The sequence below is a fragment of the Sturnira hondurensis genome, unplaced genomic scaffold (genome assembly GCF_014824575.4).
Source record: "Sturnira hondurensis isolate 20B ecotype Veracruz unplaced genomic scaffold, ASM1482457v3 Scaffold0002016, whole genome shotgun sequence".
NCBI lineage: Eukaryota > Metazoa > Chordata > Mammalia > Chiroptera > Phyllostomidae > Sturnira > Sturnira hondurensis.
In genome coordinates this window covers 354,744-380,629 of record NW_028074647.1, presented here as the reverse complement: position 1 = coordinate 380,629, position 25,886 = coordinate 354,744, and the positions used below count along the sequence as shown (strand labels likewise).

The window sequence follows — 25,886 nt, the reverse complement described above, 5'->3', positions numbered from 1 at the left end:
TAGAAGAAAGAAAACTTTCATGAATATATCAGAAGCTTACTAACATTTTGTAGAATCACTAATAAAATCTCTTGACATAGAATATAACTCGGGTAACTTTAGAGCTAAATTTGTTTTAATTTGACCTATGATTATATATTTGTTAAAACCTGTGCATTCAGTTGCCCAGAGATCTCTTCTGATAAATACAAGTTTTCTAATACTGTTTTACTGGTTTTGGAATAAAACTAGAGAATGGATAATTACCATCTGAGAAAGTAAAGCCTCTAACTACCACAATTATCCACATTACTTTGAATTGCATGAAAAGAGAAATAACAAATGTTTGGAAGACTGCACTATGGACGAAACTAAACAAACCAGCGCGCGCACGCACACACACAGACACACACACACATAGCCCTGATATTAACAGAGGAAGAAAGTCATGTATTTTCTGTTGTTGTATAGAGCAATAACATCTGAGGTTTAAGTCCACTTGATATATTTCCTAGTTCATTACCAGTGGGTCAAGAAAAGAGAGGAGGCAAGTGAACCTTTCCTTACATGATATAATAACTAAGTGGGTACACCATAAAATTTTATTTCTAAGCCCAAATGAGAATATCTTCTGTTTAGAAATATCTAGGTATGTACCTTACCATTTTCAAAAGCTAGCTTCCTCTCTTTACATACAGCAAATTGCTATATTTTGACACTGTTCACACATTCATTAATTATATGAGTCATAGACCGTGGAAATGTGACATTTTCCATAGTTCAGTTGGATGAAGAGCAGGACCATTAAGTAGAGGCAATTAGAAGACAAAAATAGTCATCCTTTATTGGTCAAGCCCGATTATGTTCCCAGTGGAATCTTAATGTTACTTTTACATAAATAAACCAGATAATCAAAGGCAGAGAAAAAGAAAATAATGTTTTCATGAAACATTCTTTAGAAAACTATGTCTACTCTTTTGATCATGAATAGAAAATAATTATTCCTTTCCTCAGGTATAACCCGTATATTTCGAAAACCATCCCCTGGCCACCCAGTATTAACAAGCACTCATTCTATCTGCACACTACTCTACCCCATTGCTGTGGATTTTATTAAAAATTTAATAATGAGCCCTGGCTGATGTAGCTCAGTGAATTGAGTGTGGGTCTGAGAATCAAAGGGTCACTGGTTTGATTCCCAGTCAGGGCACATGCCTGGGTTGTGAGCCAGGTCCCCAGTAGGGGGTGTATAAGAGAGAATCACACACTGATGTTTCTCTGTCTCTCTCCTTCCCTTCCCATCTCTCGAAAAATAAATAAATAAAATCTTTAAAAAATCTAATAATGAATGCAAAGTTGATGTATTAATGGCTTACAAAATAGATTTCAGGGGCCATAGGAATCAAATTTAAAACTCTCATTTAATATTTGAGGTAATTGAGATTCTAACAAAGGAAAGAGATGCCCAAATTCACAGTCATTTGAATAGGATTTAGAAGCTGCATTCCCAGATGTCTAGTTCAGTGTACCTACCAGTGCAATTGTAACATTATCACTTGTTCAACCAGTGTATCTCATGCATTGAAAAAAAAAATGATATAATCAAATAGCATTTTATATGCCACTATTTTGGAATGGTGAGAAACACATGGTATCCACATAAACCTCCATGACAGAGGGGGAGAGAGACATGCACACATACATACATGGAAACACCCATGTAACTTGGATTTATTTCTAAACGGTTCCTTACCAAGTTGTATCATTTTTGATTAAGGCATCTTTTTTTTATGTGAAAGAGAGAAATCATTTATTTTTCTCAATCTTTATCCTCTTACATAGTAAAATTTTCCTCTGTCATCTATATAATGAATATTAGTAGAGTGCCTACTGGCTATTTAGTGATGAATTCGATCTGGTGCAGGGGAGGGAGATGGGCATAAGGGGGTTAAATGGTAATGGACAAAAATACAATAAATTTTTTTAAAAAGAAAAAGAAATAGGCTTCCAAGATGGTGACAGAGTAGGACAGAGCAGATTCCATTTCCCTATACACATGTGAGAAAATCCTGGCCGATCTACGAAGGAACAGCGCAAACAGCCAACAGTTCCCCAGCATATATGAAAATAAGGGACCAGAAATCTTAACGGTCACGGAAAAGCCAAATGGTAAGAAGACAGCTGCAGTACAGTAGAGTCTCATGGACGGGGAAAAGACAGGAGCAGCAGGGGCTTTTGCCAGTGCACAGCCCAGAGCCCAGTGCCCTGCGTGCTTTGGCTGGTGCCCAGCCCTCAGGCCCGGCTCCTGGTGGAGCCCTGGGCCTGCCAAAAGGTCCTTGGGAGAGAGCTGGGTTATCAGCTCCCTCTCTCCCCAGCCAAGCAAGGTTGGAAGCAGGGAGAGACTTGTTTGCTAGAGTTTGCAGAGAGGGTACTAAGGACAAAGGGCCCAGATTAACCACGGACTCTGTGGTCGCCAGCCCGAGGAAAATTGAGAGGCACAGTGTGGGGCTCTGACTCCAATAGTCACCGATCTGGCTGGGGGGGTTAAGCTGTGCTGAGAGGCAGGTTTTCTAAAGGAGAAAGTTTTTGGAAAGTAAACGGAAGCACTCTTCTGCGACAGCTGCTGGGCCTGTTCCCCACCCAGCCTGGCAGTGAACCCGAGTTTGGAAGGGGGGCCTGGAGTTCCCCCACAGAACTGGGACTGGTCTGCACCCAAACCAGTGGGACCCCGGCAGCCTGGCAAGAATGCCCGCATGCCCGCCCCACAACCCAACCCACGGTGATAATCCCTGGGAAAAGAGTGATATTAGGAAGACCTAGATCCACTTTGTGGGGCACTGGGGAGAGGCACCGGGTTGGCTTTTGGGAGAGGGCTCACAGAAAGACCACACCAATTGCCCCTCAGCCTGCTGCAGCCAGAAAAACTGGTTTGCCAGTCTGAAACCAACAAGAGATTTTTTAAAGTAATCATTTATCTTTTTAATTTTATTATTGTTTTATCTTTCAATACTTTTCCCCTCTCTTTTCTTCTTTTCTGTTTTATTCCTTCTTCCTTCCTTCCTTTCCAAACTTAATGCTTTTTCTTCCCTTCTCCTGCCTTTTTTTTCTTTTACCCACAAGTGACACCAACAACTTAGAACTGTGAAAAGACCAGAGTAGGACCCAAAGAAGGGGCACTCCAACAGTAGAGACACAGAGACAAATTTCACTTTGCTATAGCAGAGAAGCCACAAGTTGCTGCATATTTGTATTATTTTTCATTATTCTCACTTCTTTTATATTTTAATAGTATCTTTGTATTCCTCCTCTTTCTGTATAGGCTTCTTTGCCTTGGCTGGTTATATTGTATCGTTTGACAGGTTTCCCCTGTTCTCTCCACCACAGTGTATTGCCAATTTTTTACACTTCACACCACTTGTTTTCATTTAGCACACTACCCAAAGTTCTATATCCCCTATTCATGTTATCCAGAACACAAAGAGTCTGTCATATGATTGTTGCTCTAATATGATTGTAAATAATAGCTGTTCTATACAACTGTAAATACTTCACAACACATCTCCCAGATATTAGTCCACTTCACAGTTTCTTACTTCTATTACTGGAGTGATTGATTAACTCTATTTGCTCACACATTACACCTATTTACTATCCTTTACTCTCACCTTACCTCAGAATCTGACTGCCTGCAAACTCACTGCTTTCTAGATCCAACTAACAAGCCTTTCCTCTCCAACAAGAGACTTATCTTTTGTTCATCCTCCATTAAAAGTGGAAGTTGGGTTGGAGATTATGCTAAACACTATATATAGTCTAAAGGTCTTCTGTCTCTTCTCTACTGGCTATGACTGTAAATATCATAAAATACTCTCCCACTGTCATAAACCATTTTGCCTCCCACTTCAACTGATCACAAAAAAAAGGAGTAGGTGGAAGTAGAGACCATCAGGATACCTGAAGGAGACTGCACCACTGAATTTCACAGACATTCCATCACAGAAGTTCACACCATAAACCCAGGGAGTCAGAAAAGATCAATTTAAGAAGCTGAGGCTAACAAGAAGAGTCTCACAAACAATGGGAAGACAAAGAAATAATACCCAAATAGAAGGAAAGGAGGAAGCCTCAGAAAGAATGTTAGATGAAATACAGGCAAGTCAACTATCAGATATTGATTTCAAAGCACTGGTTATCAGGAAGTTCAAAGAGCTCACAATGAGCTACACGAAACTACAGAAGAGCTACAATGAACTCACTGCAAACTATATCAACATGAAAAAGGAAATAGAAACTATCAGCAAGAGCCAAGAGGAAATGAAAAATACAATTTCAGAGCTGAATAACATAGAGGAAGGAATCAAAAGCAGGATCAATGAAGCAGAAGATTGGATCAGCGAGTTGGAAGACAAAGTAGAAAAAACTCATAGAAAGAGCAAGGAAAGGAAAAGAGGCTCAGAAAGAATGAAGAAGGATTAAGAGAAATGAAAGACAATGTGAAACATAATAATATCTGAATAATAGGGATACCAGAAGGAGAAGAAAATGAGCAAGGGATAGAAAACCTATTTGAAAAAGTAATGAGGGAAAACTTCCCAAATTTGATGAGAGAAAAAGTAACACAAATCCAGGAATCACAGAGTCCCAATCAAGAGGAACCCAAAAAGGCCCACTTCAAGACATATTATAATTAAAATGGCAAAATTCCAAGATAAAGAGAGAATCTTAAAGGCAGCAGGGAAGAAAAAGGAAGTAACATACAAGGGAGCCCCAATAAGGTTAGGTGCTGACTTCTCAATGGAAACACTCCAAGCAAGAAGAGAATGGCAAGAAATACTCCAAGTAATAAGAACCAGAGGCCTGCAACCAAGGCTACTTTACCCAGCAAGGCTCTCAATATTAAGATAGAAGGCCAAAGAAAGAGCTTCCAAGACAAAAGAAGTCTAAAAGAATACACCTCCACCAAACCAGCTCTGCAAGAAATGGTAAATGGATTGCTTTAAGGAAAGGAAGGAAAAGAGAGAGAGAGAGAAAGGAAGACAAAAAATGGCAACGAATAAGCACCTATCAATAATAACCTTAAACGTAAATGGATTAAATACTCCAATAAAAAAAAAACATAGAATAGCTGAATGGATTAGAAAGCATGACCCACATATATGCTGCCTACAAGAGACCCACCTCAGGACAGAAGACCTACATGGACTAAAAGTGAAGGGCTGGAAACAAATTTTCCAAGCAAACGAACAAGAAAAAAAAAAGCCGGGGTAGCAATACTAATATCAGACAAAATAGATTTCAAAAAAAGGACCATAAAGAGAGACCCAGAAGGCCACTTCATAATACTCAAGGGAAGAATCCACCAAGAAGACATTAACATCATAAATTTATATGCACCCAACATAGGAGCACCCAAATATATCAAGAAAATCCTAGAGGACCTCAAGAAAGATATTGACAGCAACACAATTATAGTATGGGATTTTAACACCCCACTGTCAAAAATGGAGAGATCTACCAAACAAAATATCAACAAAAATATTGTGGCACTGAACAATGCCCTAGATGAAATGGACTTAACTGATATATATAGAGCCCTTCATCCCAAAGAGGCTAAATACACATTCTTTTCAAATGCACATGGAACATTTTCAAAGACAGACCACATGATAGGACACAAAATGAGCCTCAATAAACTCAAGGAATTTAAAATCATCCCAAGCATTTTCTCAGACCACAAGGGACTGAAACTGGAAACCAACCACAAAGGAAAAAACCCAAAACACTCAAAATCATGGAGAGTGAACGGTATGCTATTAAACAACAAATGGGTCAAGAAAAAAATTAGGGAAGAAATCAAAAAGTTTCTAGAAACAAATGAATATGAACTCACAACAACCCAAAACGTATGGAACACAGCTAAGGCAGTCCTGAGAGGGAAGTTCATAGCAATGCAGGCTTACCTAAAGAAGACAGAAACATTTCAAACAAACAGCCTAACCCTATGCCTGCAAGAACTTGTAGAACAACAATGAAGACAGCTCAGAGCAAGTAGAAGGTAGGAAATAACCAAGATCAGAGCAGAATTAAATGACAAAGAGACTAAAAGCACAATTCTAAGAATCAATGAATCCAGCAGCTGGCTTTTTTAAAAAGATAAACAAAATCAACAAGCTTTATGTAGGCTCATCAAGAAAAGAAGGGAGAGGACCCAAATAAACACAATCAGAAATGAAAGTGGAGAGATTTGACACCACAGAAATAGAAGGGATTGTAAGAAATTACTATAAAGAATTGTATGCCAAGAAATTTGAAAACTTAGGTGAAATAGACAAATTTCTAGAAAAATATAATCTTCTGAAACTCAATGAAGAAGAAGCAGAAAGCCTGAACAGACCAATAACAGCAGATGAAACTGAAGCAGTAATCAAAAAACTCCCATTGCACAAAAGCCCTGGACCACATGGTTTCACAGGAGAATTCTACAAAGCATTTACGGAAGAGCTAACCCCTATTCTTCACAGACTATTCCAAAAAATCCAAAATGATGGAAGACTCCCAAACTCTTTTTATGAAGCCATCATCATCCTAATTCCAAAACCAGATAGAGACACAACAAAGGAAGAAAACTTCAGGCCAGTATCGCTGATGAACATAGATGCTAAAATCCTCTACAAAATATTGGCAAATCACATCCAACAATACATTAAAAATATCATACAACATGAACAAGTGGGATTCATCCTAGGGATGCAAGGATGGTTCAATATTCACAAATCAGTAAATGTAATACATCACATAAACGAAAGCAAAGACAAAAATCACATGATCATATCAATAGATGGGGAAAAAGCTTTTGATAAGGTACAACACCCATTTATGATAAAAACACTCAGCAAAGTAGAAATAGAGGGAGCATTCCTCAATATAATAAAGGCCATATATGAGACTTACAGCCAACATCATACTCAATGGGCAAAACTAAAAGCTTTTCCACTAAGATCAGGAACAAGACAAGGTTGTCCACTTTCACCACTTCTATTCAATATAGTATTGGAAGTTTTAGCCACAGCGATTAAACAAGAAAAGGAAATATAAGGCATCCAAATTGGAAAGGAGGAAACAAAACTGTCATTGTTTGCAGATGACATGATAGTGTACATGGAAAATCCTATAGATTCTACTCAAAAACTGCTCGAACTAATAAATGAATTTGGCAAAACAGCAGCTTATAAAGTCAATATCCAGAAATCAAAGGGATTTTTATATACTAACAATGAGTCAGCAGAAGCAGAAATCAAGGAAAAAATCCCATTCAATATAGCAAAAAGAAAAATAAAATACCTAGTAATAAACCTAACCAAGGAGGTAAAAGACCTGTATGCAGAAAACTACACAACACTGAAGAAAGAAATCAAGGAAGACACCAACAAATGGAAACATATACCGTGTTTATGGATCGGAATAATTAACATCATCAAAATGTCCATACTACCGAAAGCAATTTACAGATTCAGTGCAATACCTATTAAAGTACCAATGGCATATTTCACAGACATAGAACAAACACTTCAAAAATTTATATGAAACCATAAAAGACCCCAAATAGCAGCTGCAATTTTGAGAAAGAAGAACAAAGTTGGAGGGATCACAAACTGATATCAAACTGTATTACAAGGCCACTGTAATCAAAACAGCTTGGTACTGGCATAAAAAAAAAACAGGCACATAGACTCATGGAACAGAACAGAGAACCCAGAAATAAACCCAAGTCTCTACAATCAATTTATATTCGACAAAGGGGGCAGTATCATAAAATAGAGTAAAAATAGCCTCTTCAACAAATGGTGTTGGGAGAACTGGACAGCTACATACAAAAAAATGAAACTCAAGCAGTAACTTACACCGTACACCAAAATAAATTCAAGGTGGATGAAAGACTTAAATATTAGCCATGACACCATTAAAGTCCTAGAAGAGTACATTGGCAGGAAAATCTCAGATATTTCATGCAGCAACATTTTTAGTGGTATGTCCCCTACAGGATGGGACATAAAGGAAAGAATCAACAAATGGGATCTCATCACAATTAAAAGCTTCTGCACAGCTAAAGAAAAGAGCATCGAGCCCTGGCTGGTGTAGCTCAGTGGACTGAGCACAGGCCTGTGAACCAGAGGCTCACAGTTCAATTCCCAGTCAGGGCACATGCCTGGGTTGCAGGCCAGTTCCCTGCAGGCCAACTCTCAGCAGGGGACACATGAAAGGCAACCATACACTGATGTTTCTCTCCCTCTCTCCTTCCCCTCTAAAGATAAATAAATAAGTAAAAGCTTTAAATAAAATAAAATATCCAATATTAAAAAAAGAAAACAGCATTGAAATAAAAAGACAGCTAACTGTATGGGAAAACATATTTGCCAATGATACCTCAGACAAAGGTTTAATCTCGAAAATATACAAACAACTTACACGACTCCACTCTAAGAAGACAAGCAACCCAATTAAAAAATGGGCAAAGGACTTGAACAGACACTTTTCCAAGAAGGACCTAGAGAGGATACAGACACATGAAAAGATGCTCAATATCACTAGCTATCAGAGAGATGCAAATTAAAACCACAATGAGATACCACTTTACACTGGTCAGAATGGCTATCATAAAGAAAGCAAACAACAACAAATGTTGGAGAGGTTCTGGGGAAAAGGGGACCCTAGTTCACTGTTGGTGGGATTGCAGACTGGTACAACCACTGTGGAAAACAGTATGGAATTTTCTAAGAAAACTAAAAATGAATATGCCTTTTGACCCAGCAATTCCACTTCTAGGAATATATCCTAACAACCCTGAAACATCAACCCAAAAGAACCCATGGACCCCAGTGTTCATAGCAGCACAATAGCCAAGAGTTGGAAGCAACCTAGGTGCCCATCAGTAAATGGATGGATCCAAAAACTATGGTACATTATTTACACAATGGAATTCTATGCAGCAGAAAGAAAGAAGGAGCTCCTACCCTTTGCAACAGCGTGGATGGAACTGGAAAGCATTATGATGAGTGAAATAAGCCGGGCAGTGAAAGACAAATATATGATCTCACCTTTAACAGGAACCTAAACAACAAAGCAAACAAGCAAGAAAAATATAACCGAAGACACTGAAATAGAGAACAGGCAGACAGGGACCAGAGAGGATGGAATTTCAGGGGAAAAGGGGAAGGATTCACAGGGACAAGTATAAAGGACACATGGACAAAAAGTAAGAGGGTAGAAATGGGAGGGAGGTAGGGAGCACTGGGGGGCATGGGCTGGGAAGGGAGCAAAAGACAGAAAACTGTACTTGAACAATAATTAAATAAAAACTTAAAATAAAAAAAGAAAGAGAAATAGCTTAAAACATGGTTTGGAGATATAAAATTTACACACAAAAAATTGGGGAATAAAAAAGGTACATAAAAAGAGTACACATACTGAATTCTAAGAACACAAAGTGAGGTACTTATACAAGCTCAGGTTGTAACATTACAAGAAAATATTCTGATCTTATCAGATAGTTTTTGAATCTCTATATTCACAATTGCCTCAATGAATCCAAACAGAGTTATGGCCTTCAAGATGTCTACTCCAGCTTCTATCAAGGGACATTTGCTAAACAAAAATGTGAAGGCAGTGAGTCCTTCCGTGAGCCATTCAGGAAAGAAGGTTATTGTAGACAAAACAAAGAAAGCAAATACAAACAAGAAATCCTAGATCATTTGGATTTGGAATGATACACATGAAGCGAAAACAAACTACTAGGTATTTCATATAAATATTTCATATAAATACTACTAGGTATTCTTACAAAAGAAATTTTCAATTAAAAACAAGAGTTAAAACTGAGTTGGTAAGGAAGCTTCTTTTAGCAACCATAAGGAAATACAATAAAACTAGATAGAGGGACAGTTTTCCCTCGAATTAAGAGGGATGCCCACTGAGGGTATCTAATTGCCTTGGAGTCTACTGTTGATATCCTAACAGAAGAAAAGTTTCTAAGACCTTTGGAAACTATATGAATGTGCCATAAGATCCTATCACAGGTAGTGATTCTAGAATTCTGCACAAGACTGATACTCAATTAGACAACTGAAAAAAGTTCATATATCTTACAAGAAAGCCACTTAATGTTTTTGGCAGCACTGCCTCACATATGAAGATGATGTACATACCCACAATGTTTAGTGATGAAGAACCCTTTCAGTATGACTCTAGGCCATAATAAAAAATGTTCAACAATCAAAATGATGAATTTCAAGCTATTTTTGTTTGTTGTTACAAAATATACCTATTGTGACTTTCTATTTAATTCAGCAGTACAAAAGAATAATTTGAATACAGTATTTTTTCTTCACGACTTGTCAAGTACACATAATGTGATATAAGGCGATGTAGGTAATAGGGCTGTGAAAGAATAAATCACCATATATATTATTATATATTTTGATATTCTAAGTATACTGGGCTATCTCCATAATTCTAAGCTTAGAGTCCTAGAAACAGGACAAACTTAGAATGGAAACTCTTTTTATGGCAAAGGTTCTTTGGCATGCTACAAACTGAACCCTCTCACATAGGATCCTCCTATACAGAGAAAGTACCTTTACTTCAAGGATCCCCCATGAATTTTTGCCCCATCATGGATTCTGGTATAGCAGCTCTGTATATACCTTCCTGAAAGATTAATTTCCTCAAGATATTGAATGAAACACTGATTCATGGCAAAATGGTAATAGGGTTGGGTAGCAACAATAATACCAAATAAGCGTTTAATAAGATCTCATAAAAAAGACAAATTTTCGCCCTAGCTGGTGTAGCTCAGTGGATTGAGCACAGGCCTGCGAGCCAGAGGATCGCGGTTCTATTCCCAGTCAGGGCACATGCCTGGGTTGCAGGTTGGTTCCCTGCAGGCCAACTCCCAGCAGGGGACGCATGAAAGGCAACCATACATTGATGTTTCTCTCCCTCTCTCCTTGACCTCTAAAGGTACATGAATAAATAAATCTTAAAAAAAAAGACAAATTTTCTCCATTACTGCTGCAGTTAAACTCCCCAAAATACAATTTTTAAACATCTGGCTGCTGACTTTTAGGAACAAATTTTAATCTTAAATTCTCAGAGAAAATACATTATTTATGCAAAGGATACTGGTTGGCTTCAATTTTTTCCCTAATGCTCGAACCAATGTTTGAAAATACAGTGCAGCCGCTCGGTTGAGTAAACCCACATGCTAATTTAAACCAATGAAATAGTCATTGATTCATTAAGAAGTTAAATGTTGGTAAATTTCAGGGGGAAAAGTGTTATTGTGCTTGTAAAAGTGAAATGGGAACATGCTGAACAATTTGTGAAGTAATTAACTAATGTGCCAAAAATGAACAACTTGCTGAAGAGACTTTCCAGGTTTTTTCACAGTGGGCACTATTTTCATTTTCCCTGACTTAAAAACACCATATGAAGTTTGAGTTCCCTCAGCTTAAAGAGTGATGAGCTATATAGATGCTATTTATTCAGTAAATCAGCGGTTCAATATCTCATACACTTATAACACATTTCATATGAAGAGATATTATGCTTTTACCTCTGTACAAATGGCACTGATATCTTGGTATAATTTCTTGGGCTCCCAAATTCTGCATTTGAAGAAAACTATGTAATGTCAGCTAAGAAAATTACATCATATTAAAGGAACAACTCAAAGAAATAGTACAAATGACACTTGTATTGAAGATACACAGGAAAAGGCTAGACTGCATATTTGTAAAGCCTCTCAAAGGTTAAGTCACCATTCAAGGATGCATAACAATACTTCAGGAAATAATAATAAAAAAACACTGAATGAAGCATGGGTAGTTAAAAGAAAATAAAAATCCAACCCAAATAATTATCAAACTTCTTTCAGCATGCTTTTTTAAAAAATTATTCATTTTTTTATCCTCACCTGAGGACATTTTTTTTCATTGCTTTTAGACAGAGAAGGGAGATAGAAAGGAAGAGAGAGAAAAATCAGTGTGAGAGGGAGGAAACAACTGGTTGTCTCCCACATTGCCCTGACCAGGGATCAAACCTGTAACCTTTCAGCTATAGGATACTGGGCCAGTATAGGCCCAGTATAGGCCCAGCATGATTTTTCAGCTGGGCTTTCAGCATGATTTTTCATATCAGCATTTATCCAGTATAGTAACTTAGCACAGCACCAATCGAAGCTCATTATGGTTCCAATTTTTAAACTAAGGCAGTTCACAATTATTCTGACAAAAACAGCAAATACTTTCTCACCTCAACTGGAAGACTGACCATATAAAATACCATTATAAAAATGCTTCTATCTTTACCATAAAAACTGTCAAATATTCTGACAGAAAATGCTAAATAAAATAGTAAGAAGACCCAAACTTTTATGTATGTAATCAAACTACTGAAAACCTATTTCTATAGCTACCTGTATGAATATTAGCACTGATGGGGAATAAAAAGCAATGAAGGTAAACTTACTTAAAAACATCTGCCATCATATGACCTCCTCTACTGACTCATTGAATTTCTGCCCCTTTATGGCATATGTTTACAACTAAGGTAGAATCAGGGATTATGAGGTGCCTGGGGCAGGTGCTCCTACACTGTAGAACCTGAGGATAGAGCTTAGCACATAGAGGCTAGTTAGAATTTCAGAGAGTGCTAATAACCTTCTGGAAGCAATTGCACTTCATTTTCATTTTGGTCCCTGCAACGGCCCTGACTGAGGTGACCTGACTGTCAAAAAAGAAAGACAACTGGGTCTGAAAAATGTCTAGTTTCCAAAACATGTTTTCCAGAACTGTTTCCAAAACATCTGAAATTCTTATATTTCTTCATTATTATTATTCCTTACCTGTCTGCTTGCATCATTTAAATACTTTGATGGTGTTTAATTAAAAAAATAACTGCTATCTATCCATGCAGCTTGTAGGAAAACAACGGCCACTCTTTCTGCATGTCCAGATGAAAGGCCCAAGAGGTAGACGCCTTACCTCCTGACAGCAAGAGCCACAAGCAACAGGGGAACATCAGAATGTGTCATAGTTATTAGAAAAAAACAAAACACTTTCCCTGATACTGAAACTCTACAAGTTTTACCACAGCTTTGGAGTTTTGAGCAAGCAGCCATTAATGAAGGGTGATGGATAAAAGGCTAAAATGTTGAAAAGGAAATACGCATCTACCTCAAAATCTGGAAAGAAGGCCTACCAAAAGAGCTTGCAAACCATGTAAGATAAAGTGCTGCCCTTCATGTCCATGATGTGGACAGAAATCAGGCCAAGGTCCAGAGCAAAGACAAGCACTAAACAAAACCACCCATCATGGTTCTGTTGACCTCTATTCTCAAGATTAATTACTGATTTGAATAGAGTCTTATGCCTAGGTCAAAAACAGTATCAGTGAAAGTGTCTCCCAAGCCTGTTATCTTCTGTGAAATTTAAGAATTGTTAGATTCAAATACCCCTGTGACATACAGGGCTCTGATTTATTGATAACCCTATTGGAAACAGAACTTTTTTGTTTGAGTAAACAATTCTATTTAAGAGTAGAGGACTATAAAGAAACACAATGAGAGGACTATAAAGAAACACTAGATGGCTTCCCTTGTTGGTAGGCAAGGATATTAGGAGTATAAATGTGATAAGCAACTTTAGTAAATGTGCTTTTTATCCACTTACTATCTCTGGTGTTAACCACTCATCTAACCACCCATCTAATCAGAGAGAAGTGGTATATGAGTAACAGGGTGGTAAGGGTCAAAACCTTGCTCCATTTCCTCAGCAGTCATGAAAGTCACTAGTAGAATTGGTAATTCCAGTATGGAGGAATGAACACTTGGTAATCCTCAAATAATCAGATGTTAATATGTCTTGTATATCACAGATTCAACAAGGTGTACTATGGGTCAGCATTGCTTCTCTTTGCTATGTCTATTGCTGCAGCATACAATTAGAGAAAACTGGAGAATAAGATGTCCCTGAGTCATTGTCCAAAAGTGTGAGGTAGACTGCAATGTACTTAAAGCTTTGGTTGGTTAAACCCACTGTAAACCACTTGAGTTACACAAGTGGGAGACTTTGTACTTATCTTTTATAATAATTTTATTATACATAAGACCTTCCTTCTACATAAGAACACTCTGCAAAGTGCTTTTTAAAAATTGTTGTTCAAGTACAGATGTCTCTACTTTCAAGTGGGAGACTTTTTAAGAGTCACACATTTATAAAACTTTTATAAAAAAGGTCTTAATGTGATCTGCTGAAGATTGCGGTTCTAAAGATCCAATATATACTGTTTAATAAAACTGGTCAATTTCCATAATGATGCAACCGCAAAGGCACTGAAATTATTTCCCTGCTCAGGCTGGTATGGCTCAGGGGACTGAGTGCCGGCCTGTGAAACAAAGGGTCATTGGTTTGATTCCCAGTCAGGGCACATGCCTGGCTTGCGGGCCAGGTCCCCATTTGGGGGTGCATTAGAGGCAACCACACACTGATGTTTCTCTCCCTCTCTTCTCCCTCCCTTCCTCTCTGTCTAAAAATAGATTAAATAAATAAATAAATAAATAAACAATTTCCCTATGTCGAATTTTCTAACAATGAGTTCTGGACTAAAAATAGCATTGCACGGCCACAGAAGTTGCAGAGAAACAGTTTATGCCTACCCTACCTGTAGTAGAGCAACTATCGACAATTAGGACTCTGAACATAAGCTGAGTCTCTTGATGTACACTGTAAACTCCACCTTTGTCAGTATCGATCACTGTGACCACTCTTTGCAGTGCCTAGTACCTTGTGGATGTTCCACAGATATCTGGTAATTGATTGGTTGAGAAACCTCTTGAACCCTTTCATGCCTCAGGTACTCTAGGAGTTTAGATGGGTAACTGGGCTCTCTCAGACTAGAAGAATGAGAGAGTTTTTAGGAAATCTATCATTTAAGGGTTATGATACAGTATGAAAGTGCTCAGCTTTAAGTCTCCCCTAGGCTTCTGCAGTGCAACTAGCCTACAGAGAGGCCCTTTTGGTAGCACTTGTATTATGCTGAATCGTTATCATGTGGGCAGGGACATGGGAATACTTTATACAATATTTGTGAGGATTCTTTAATCAGGCAAGCAACCAAACACTTTGGTTATTGTAGCCTTGATGATTTTGTGGCCAGACTATTGGCATGGATTTGTTATGTGCAGGTTTTTCTGTTACAATATTTGTTATATACTTTTACAATGGAGTTTTATCTGTTGGAATCTCATTTCTGAAAGCTATCGCTGTCATTTTCTGGCATCTTTTGTCAATTACAAAAGTTTACGGGATGATTCATACACTCCCACTGGTAAGCATTTTTTCATACTCTGTATTATACCAGTCTGTGTTCTAACAACTTGGGGTGGGTTAGTTACATTGACCTTTTGAAATGTCTATAATAACATTTTATTCAGGTAAAAATGTACATCATCTCTAATTCTGACTACTCCTGTTATATGCCGAACCAGAATTCCTGTGCATATCTGAGGCTCTTAAGAAAGGGAATGTTGCCCTGGCTGGTGTGGCTCAGTGGATTGAGTGTGGGCCTGTGAACCACACGATCGCAGTTCGATTCCCAGTCAGGGCGCATGCCTGGGTTGCAGGCCAGTTCCCAGCAGGGGACTCATGAGAGGCAACCATACATTGATATTTCTCTCCTTCCCTTCCCCTCTAAAGATAAATAAATAAATAAATCTTTTAAAAAAAAAAGAAAGAAAGGGAATGTTATATATCATACCTACTGGCTATATGCAAAATCTACCCAAGAAATAAATCGAGGCTTTCCCAGTAGTTCCATTTTCAGGACTCTCAAAAGCAGCATGAGTGTATCTGATGAATAAGTTAATCACAATGTTAGAATAGACATGTTATCTATTCACACATTCAACCTGGAGAAAACACATTAAATGTATTAGTCAGGGGCTTGCCAGTTATTAACCTTGGTTCCAGCTATTGTAATGATCAGAGAAATGCTTTCATTTAAGGTTTCCCTGTTCAGAAGTCACAATTCCCTTTAAGCAATGTAACCACTGAAACCAGTTTTGTTGACTCCAATTTTTTATTGTGCTTTAGTAATTTGCTTTTTTATATAGCCTTAAAATGTTAATATTTGAAAGGATCCATGAAAGGTTATAATCAAGCCATTTAACTTCTTTTAAATATTCAAAAAGGCTGATACGATATTGAAAATGTCTTCATTGTTTATTATATACATTTTTATAAGTATTTTAATAAATATTTGTCAAGAAGGTAATTTTTACTGGTCATTACTCTATGAGTAAGGGGAGGAAGAGAAATCAAATCAATTACTACATAAGATCCGTTAGGTAAACTATTTTACTTATTTATTTAGTTAGTTATTAAAAGAATTTTGTTTATTTATTTTTAGAGAGAGGGGAAGGGAGGGAGAAAGAGAGGGAGAGAAACATCACTGTGTGGTTGCTTCTAGCACACCCCATACTGAGGACCTGACCTGCAACCCAGGCATGTGCCCGGACTGGGAATCAAACTGGCAGTACTTTGGTTCTCTGGCCCACACTCAATCCACTGAGCCACACCAGCTAGGGCTAGGTAAACTATTTTAAAACACCATTTTAATGGGAAGAAGGGCCACAAGAAAAAGGTCTTGATGGTTTCCGTGGATTAAAATTATACAAATATTTAAGGCTGCTGTGTCCTCGTTGATTTTCTATCTGAAAGATCTATCCATTGATGTCAATATGGTGTTGAAATTCCCTACTATGACTGTATCCCTTTATATCCATCAAAATTTGGTTTATATATTTAGGTATATAAATGCTGATAAGGGTTATATCTTCTTATTTGACTGCTCCCTTTATCATTAGGTAGTGTCCTTCTTTGTCTGCTACTATAAGCCTTTGTTTAAAACAAACTCACAGATAAAGAGAACAGTCAGACAGCTGTCAGAAGGGAGAATTTTACAGGGCTGGGTGAAAAAGGTAAAGGGATTAAGCAAAAAGTAACCCCCAAAACTCACAGACAACAGTACCAGAGGGGTGATCACCAGGGGAAGGGGGATAGTGGGAGGTAGAAGAGAGTAAAGAGGGATCAATGGTAGTGGAAGGAGACTTGATTTGGGGTGGTTAACACACAATACAAAATACAGATGATGTATCATAAAATTTTACACCTATATAATTGTATTAACCAATGTCATCCCAATAAAAACTCAATAAAAATTGAATAATTTTTATTAATAAAAATTCTACTTCAGCATTATAAATGATGATATTCATAGAACAAAATAAAATAAAATAATACAAAAAGAAGGCAGGAACTAAAAACAATGTCTGCACCAAGACATGAGATTCACTGGGTAATTATATAAAATATGGCCAAATGTCTTATTTGCTCTGTTTTATAAAGCTATTAAGCATTACCAAGTATGTCTCTAGAGCACTCTCAAAAGGTATTACATGTTCAGCATAGGATATACATTTAACGGGACTACTTTAGTAATTCCAAAACAACTCATTCCATAATAACAAAGCAATACATATGATTGGTTTCTCTCATTTGTCTTTCATGTATGTGTGTTGTATGTGTGTCTGTGTGTGTATGTTTGTGTATATTACCTCCTTACATATGGCTGTACTTGTCTAATTTCTTCTTTATTGTTGTTGCCAAATATCTTATTCTTTAGCTTCAAGAGACTGGCTTTTTTCCTACAAATATGAATTTAGCTTTTGAGTTAAAGCCATGAGACACTCTTTTAAATATGTGCCCCATGACCTCTCATTTGGATTGTTTTTTCAACTTGGCCTCAAAAACATTATTCAGAGCCAATCTTATGCTATTTAGCTACAACTACAATTGTCTTCCTGACTTCTGAGGAAGTACCATCTTTAGTCATTCTTTCCCCTATGAAACTAGACCTTCACCCTGAATAATTTACCAGTTTGGGTTATCTTTTTTTTTTACAGAGACCATAAAGAGAAGGCACTTGACTTCAAGGGTACAACCAATCAGATTTATTTAATTTCATATTCAAATAGTGCCAAGATAGATTTTCTCCCACATTTGAATGAATTTCTATTAACTGAAAAAAGAACTAAAGATATGAAATATTCTGTGACTTGGGAAATGTATTTCAGGTTTGAAAATTATGCTAATTCACTGGTATTCTGAAAGAATATATAAGATGAACACAACTACTTCAATATGTTTTTCAATACAATAATTTTAATGACTTCTAACCCAACCAACACAATAACTGAAAGTCTCTTTAAAATATAAAATTTAGCTCCATGAACCAGCAAAGCCATTCATTAGCAAATAAAATGTGTTTATTTTCTCTGCCTTTTTCCTGTGAAATAATTTCATTTTCTTCATTTTCCACTTTTAGTGATACTACTCAGAAATATGTGTACAAGTATATAACTTCCCTTAGAACTCATTAGTTTGAACTGAAAATGCCCACTAAAAATATTTATCCCACAGCCACTGAAAACAAAAAAGTTTTTTAGATATATGTACCAAAATTGACAACCTAAGTTTTCATGGTCAACACTTTACTAATTTTATATTAAATAAATCAAATTAAATAATTTCTGAATTAACTGAAATACACAAATAAGCTAAAGTTGTAATCTGAATTTAAAATTTGTTTGTGTCAACTTGTTTGGTACAGGGTACTACTGGCTATATGCAAAATCCATCCATAAAATCAATTTTTATTTTTTAATTAAAAATATTTTATTTATTTCTTGAGAGAGGGGACAGGAAGGAGAAATAGAGGGAGAGAAACAGCCATGAGAGAGAAACATCAATCAGCTGCCTCTAGTATGTGCCCCAACCCCTGGCTGGCAACCCAGGCATGTGCTCTGACATGGAATTGAACCAGTGACCTTTTGTTTTGTGGGATGACACCCAACCCACTGAGCCACACCAGTCAGGGATATATTTTGATTTGATAATGATCATTTTCTTCTATATTAAATATGATAGTGCTCATGTTTGCTTTAAATCTTTTTCCTTTTAAAATTGAGCCAATCCCACTTCTCTAAAGAGCTATAATATTTAAACTAGCATTCTCCATTTAATTTTATTAAATGTATAAGCCTCTATGATAAAAATTCTAGCAGTTAAATTATATGAACTTGCTGATATAAAGATCTGACATAACATTTTGCATGCTACAAATGTTTGCTGTGAGTACTCTGTACAAATATTTTCTAGGGATTGCTTTGAATTGATCTACGAGTTCATCTAAAATTTAACATCCTTTCTGTATCAGAATGCCGGCAATAGCTGTGAAGCCATATCACTGAAAATTAGGTCTTAAATTGTCACACACTAAAACCAGAGGAACTAGTTCAGTTGATAGCAAAACATACTGAACATCTAAGGCATCTTGATATAAACCAATCCTCCACCCTTCATATGAAATGAAAACATAAATCAGAACCAAACTTTAATTCACCTGGACAATATAACCTAACCTTTCATTAAATCTTGAATGCTGAACCCCCAAAATCCTTTGCTGCTGAATCCTATTTTTATCTACCTGAATTTAGCTAATGGAAAACTTATATGACATATCTAAGAAGCAATGGTGATTTATCAATTGACTAATTCTCTTATTTATCTAAATAGGTTTGGGATTACTGGAAATATGTTAAAAACTGTGCTTCTAGGAGCAGGATATTTATTCAAAGTGTTTCCCAAAGGATTATTTACTAATAGCAAAATAGAGAAAAAAGCAAGAACTATACAGGGTGGGGCAAAAGTCAGTTTATAGTTGTTTATATGGAAAATAATATAATTAATAACACAAGAATAAACTCTACGTTTTGCATACTCATAACAGTAATCTTACTTTTGTTCTACCCTTTTTATTGGAAAATCATACAATGTATTGATTAGATCATAATGTCTGTGATGGTAGGAGAAACCTGGTAAGTTAAGACGTGGTAATAATCCAGTAAAGAAGGAAGATATGTCCCCTTTATTCAGACTCCAAGTCTAACTGGGCCCCTGGGGTCAAGTAACACACATGTTGGCATTGAGCTTACTCTCAGAGAGACCTGCTTCCTGGTCTTGCATCTACTTTGCTGTGGTGGTCCCAGGACCATAAAACAAGAGAGTAAAATCACTCCTGTAAGTCCTTCTAGATGGCAAAGGTTTACTTGTCAAAGGATTTCTACTTCTCTACACATTTTAGCTAGCCCAACCCCAACAACCCAAGTAACACTGTGTGGTGTGGAAACAGAAAATAAGTGTTGATGAAATGTAAGTAATTAGGTAGATTAAGAGAAATTCAAAATTAAGAGAAAATGCTTTTGATTTAGCTTTTGAGTTTTTATTGTCCTGTTTCTAGTATCTGTTGTTACTCTTCTAGTACAGTAGATACTAGGACATTAATAATATTTTCACATGTAAGATTCTTGATTTTCCAGTTAATTATTATTTATTTCAAGCAGTTCTGAAATATGTGTTATAAATAGCTTTATACTATTAAATATTTGTACCATTAAGTTTTTAGGAACTCTCAGAACCATGTGTACAACTCATTATTATTGGTAAAGAAAATCCATAGGTATAAACAAAGTTCTCCATGCATGGTGAATAATAATTTCCTCACAATTCCAGAAAGACTTAGTTATATCAAGGACAAAAGTAAATGTGTTATGAAATAATGGCTAATTATGACTTTCTGTGCCACAGATGGTTTCTCACTGCCACTTGAGCCTACATCAAGTCTGTCCCCCATGGCAACAAGAAAAAAAGGAGGGGGGAGGGTACAGTGCAAAAATCCTGAGATTAATCATGGGAGGTAAATTGCTAACTCTATAGTAATTAACAACATGGAGGTATTATCTTTTTTTTCTTCAAAAATCTTTTTTAAAGATTTTATTTATTTATTTATCTTTAGAGGGGAAGGAGAAAGGGAGAGAAACATCAATGTATGGTTGCCTTTCATGTGTCCCCTGCTGGGAGTTGGCCTGCAGGGAACCAGCCTGCAACCCAGGCATGTGCCCTGACTGGGAATCGAACTGCGATCCTCTGGTTTGCAGGCCTGTGCTCAATTCACTGAGCTACACCAGCCAGGGCTCTTTTTTTAAAAATCTTTTAAAAAATATTATCTCTTCATTAATGGACAAAAGGTGGGAAAATTTGGTAAAATGTAAAACTGAATTTTTTTAAAAATTAAGGGATGTAGAAGCATAAATGAAAAAAGTAGAAAAAAAGGAAATAAAATAAGAGATCTCTTCCAAGAAAGTATTTTTTTTTTCATTTCAAGAAAGTCTTTCAGAATGTAAAATTTTTTTGCAAGACCAGAAAAAATAAGCTCAGCATCAGAAATTTTGAACAACGGATAAAGTACCTATAAATCCCTGGCTTCCGACTTCATTGCAGGGGTTTTCAATACCATCCAGCAATCATTTTTCTTAGCCCTAGACCAGTGGTTTTCACCATAGACTATGCATTAGCATTAGGAAATATTCATCCACGGACACCACCCTCAGATATTTTGATACATTTAGTTTGGGTATAGCTCAGAAAGGAATTCTTTTTCAAGGTCCCCAGGTAATTCTAATAGGTAGCTAAAGTTGAGAACCATTGTGACCAGCAACTTTTTTTTTTTTGCTGAAGGGCAAGATAGTAAAAAATACAGCAGGCTGGTGGGCCACAAGGGTGTCTTTTATAACTATTAAACTCTGCTGTTGTAGCACAAAACCTGCCATAGACAATAAGTAAATTAATGGGATGACTGTGTTCCAATAAAAATTTATTTACAAAAATGGGCAGTAGGCTGGATCTGGCCCATGGGGTACAGTTTACCTGCACCTGGTCTATAGCCTGCATCTTTTCCCCCAAAACAACTATTTTAAACATTCTGCCATCCCTGTGTCTCTGATTTTCAGCAGATGGCCTCTCATTCTACTTCAATGGGAAAATATAGGTCATCTGGCTGGAAATCCTTCAAATTCCTCATCTATCACCTGCAGATATACTATATGTACTATACTTATATGTACTATATTATACTTACTATACTATCTGCAACTGTCCTTATTTCTCTGCCTTTTATTGTAGTAGTGACCCTTCCTTTCAAAGTGAATCTAATCCTTTCACTTAGACTAAATTCCACTACTCCTGAATTCCTCTGGGGCTCCACTCCATAAAGGATCCCATCTCCTATGTCTCTAATTTCTTCCTCTTTACTGGCTCTTTTTCTTCAGCTAGTAAGTATATCCAAGTGTCTTAACTGAAGAAGGCTCAAAACCTTCCACAATGGGTGTATGTACTCACTCATTGCTCCCCTTGGTTTAGAAATGCTATACCTGTTGCCTCTACTTCCTCTCTTCCCATGAACACCACAAGCCACTAATCTGGTTTCTGTGTCCCACTAAAAGTGCTCTTGTCAAGATTACTAAAGACCTTCACATGCTATAGTGCTAGTTCTTGTATTACTTTTCTCTAAAACACCTGGTATCACTGACTGTTTTGAAAACTCTCTCTCACATCTTTTGCAATATTGTGATATCTGCCACAATTTGTTGTGCTGCTGCTGACCATGCCGGTATTCCCTAATATTATTTGACAAATAATATTATTTGACAAATATTATTATTTTCTTCTTATGCTACATATTCTCTCAACTATTCAAACACTACCTACATGTTATAATTCCCATATTTTATCTGTACCTCCCATCTCTTTCTTAAGCTATGGGTTGTGCTCAGGTATCTTCTTTCCCAATTCTGCCCTTTTTCTTTTGTTCATCTTGGTTAATAACTTCACTATCAAGCCAACTGCTAAAGGGTAAATTCTCCTTCTCTCTCAGGGTCCCTAATAACCTACAATTGTCCAAATTTTTAAACGACCTCTACCTGAAGATATTTTATTTGCATTTGTGTAGTGATTGGCAACTGTACACATTCAACCATCCATGGTGATCTTGTTTCCCCTCCAACTCCAATCAGCCACTAAATTCTGATGATTCTACCTCTAAAACATCTCCTGAATCCATCTCCTTTTAGCTTTTGCCACTGAAAATTCTTTAAGGCAGACCTTAGTCATCCCTCAGCAAGATTATTTTCAATAACTTCCTAATAATTTTCTTTTCAGTAGCCCCCTACTTCATTTTCTCATTTTACTTGCTCCCTAGATCATTGTGCAATCCAATTTTCTCTTTGCTAAGTGGCAGCTAACAAAACTGTGCATAGCATCAGTAGTGTTAAGTTCCAGGGTTTTATGACAGGGAAGAATGATTCTTCTTCTTCCAAATGAAGTATGACATTCATTTAGCTTTTTGGTCACAGGGACACAAGTTGATGAATTCATTAAGACACACTACATCCTAAATGAGTGTGAACACCACACTTTAAATAACAAAATGGAGCACCCACTGAGGATGGTGATCAACAGTGAAGGGACTCCAAACCATGATCAATAGGAGGCATGAGAAGAAGTGAAAAAGGATGATTCTTTCCTGGAGCAGAATAATTTTGATATTTTCCCCCTATATAAACTCCAGGATTATCAATCAGACATGTTTCCTCCTAACAAAAACATAGTTTATTTCCCATAATAGCAAGTGCTTACTTACAATGCACATAGCATCCCACATTTGCTATCTATTGGTTTCTATTTGCTTCCCAACATGGAAAGGAATCCCATCAATGTACAATGCTGATTACCCTGGGAAGTCTTCCTTAGAAATGAGCTGAAATTGACATTTACCAGTTTTCATTTGGAATAACAGTCAATTTGAATGGTAGGCTATAAAATTTTAACATCAGTTCCCTAAAGGTAATACTGAATGTACTAATTTTCTTGAGTGGGGAAACCTGACATATTACCTAACTCAAATGACTTATTGTCATTCTAACTTAAAATATTATTTTCATTAAGAAAAACTGCACTGTTGCAAGATTTAAAAATGTCAATTTTTCCCATCATGGCACTCTAATGGCCACCACAACTCAGTGAAATCAGTTCCTGGTAATTATTTCCTATGTCATCTGGTATTTATCTTCTCAAAAGTATGCCCAGTATATTCCATTTCCTTCCCATGCTGCATAGTATCAGAAAGCAGTCATTTATTTTACTAAAAACCTACTTTTGCAACTAGTCCTGTTGAGGTAGTCTGCTGATTTGAATGAGGTTAATTAAAATCATTCATAATTAAATTATCTTACCTCAATGCACAAATCTGAAAAGCAAATCCACTTTTCTATCATTTATAATAATAACAATGTATTAATAAAGTGGCAGATGTCATGAAGTTTGCAATAAATCCAAATATCTCGTTTATAAAAAGAATAAAACCCCTGCATTTATTAAACAATCAGACAGTTGAAATGGCCTGACAGGAATACTGATCGAGATCAGGCTTTTAGGATTATGGTGTTAAGAAAGGGTTACAGCATGCTTTCTTCTGTACCTATCAGGAGTCTCTCTATACACTGGGTTTTGAAATAAATTCTGGAAACATGAGAGCAAGAGTCGTTAAAGATAACCATTTTTGCAGTTGGAGAAATAGATTTCTATAGTCATGGTAATAATAGCTTTCTTCAAGGCTACCTAGTACAACGTTTTACAAGCAGTTTTCTCCATTCTATCCTTTTTTCTTAAAATACATGAAATTAAAAATTAAAATATCCATAGATTAAGTGGTCTACTGTAAATTTCAATTAGATCTACTGATAAGGATGAAATCCTAAACCTGGTATTATAACATTTGTCTATGTTTAAATGGGAAAAAACCCTCTAAATCCTAATTTGGCCCCATGTTCCCAGTGTTGAATGGGGAACATGGGGCCAAATTAAGATCTAACATTGAAACTGTCTACAATGTTTATAAAACCAAGACAGAAAGACAGGTTATTATATTATATGCTATATAAAATAACCCAAATGCTAATGGATGCAAAAATGTTTACTGAATCTTTGATTTTACACCAAAAATGTTAGCTTCAAATGATTAATCAGTAATAAATATAGTTTTCACTGGAAGTTAATTTGTCTTTTCAAATGAGATATTTCCATCAAGGACACTCTTGTATCACAGAAATCTGCCATGACACATATGCAGCATATTTTATTTCACATCAGCTGAAAACCATAATAGTCAAAATATGAATCCAGTGAAAGGCTTACCGAGGTGTATAGGTATCCCTCGCTGTTCATTGCCAAATACAGCTTTGTTTGAACTCCTTGAATAGCCACCACTCGAAGTCCCACTGGGATGAGGTTAAACAGAGCTGAAATGAAAACAAATTGGAAAACATGTTATATTCTGAATTCCAGAGCTTTCAAAGTTTCTAAAGCACTATCTGATCCTCCAAAACAGATGTGTGCTTGATGAAAAAAGACAGATACATATTTACACACATACAGATAGATAGGACCTCTTCTACCTTTTAAGAGACTTGATTCATGCTTGCAGTCACGTGACTGGGACTGTAACTGCATACACTCAAACACCCTGGAGAAAATGGAAGACAATTCTATGTGCATAGTGTTGAAGGTGGGGAACCTTAATGCTTCTGGAGAGATACAGTTCCAGAAATGGGTCTATATATTAAATAGCTTTATCCTCAATAAACTAAAGTTTCAAACTGCTCCCTAGATAACTACTGAAATTCACAGAGACAGTTACAATCTGCCTCTTGGGGAAAGATTCCTAGAATCTTAGAAAGGACACTAGTCCAATTCCTTCGTCTACATTATCAGTATTATTTCCAATGCAACAACCCCAAAATAAATCTGGGCCTTGAAAAAACAGGCATTTTGTACTCTTATGTTCCCAGGGTAGCATTTCTTAAAGAACCAGCAGTTTCTTAAAGTTCAGAGTGGTCT

The 25,886-nt window shown here is 36.6% G+C and overlaps 1 protein-coding gene across 2 annotated transcripts in view; it reads right to left on the bottom strand.

The window, feature by feature from the left end:
• The window catches only part of FGF13 (fibroblast growth factor 13), a 219,823-nt gene that overhangs the window by 50,037 nt on the left and 143,900 nt on the right, over positions 1–25,886 (bottom strand). For both annotated transcript variants that reach the window (XM_037038504.1, XM_037038495.1), the window contains exon 3: positions 25,185–25,288. In XM_037038504.1, coding sequence (XP_036894399.1) covers positions 25,185–25,288 — 104 coding nt within the window. The remainder of the gene's footprint in view (positions 1–25,184; positions 25,289–25,886) is intronic.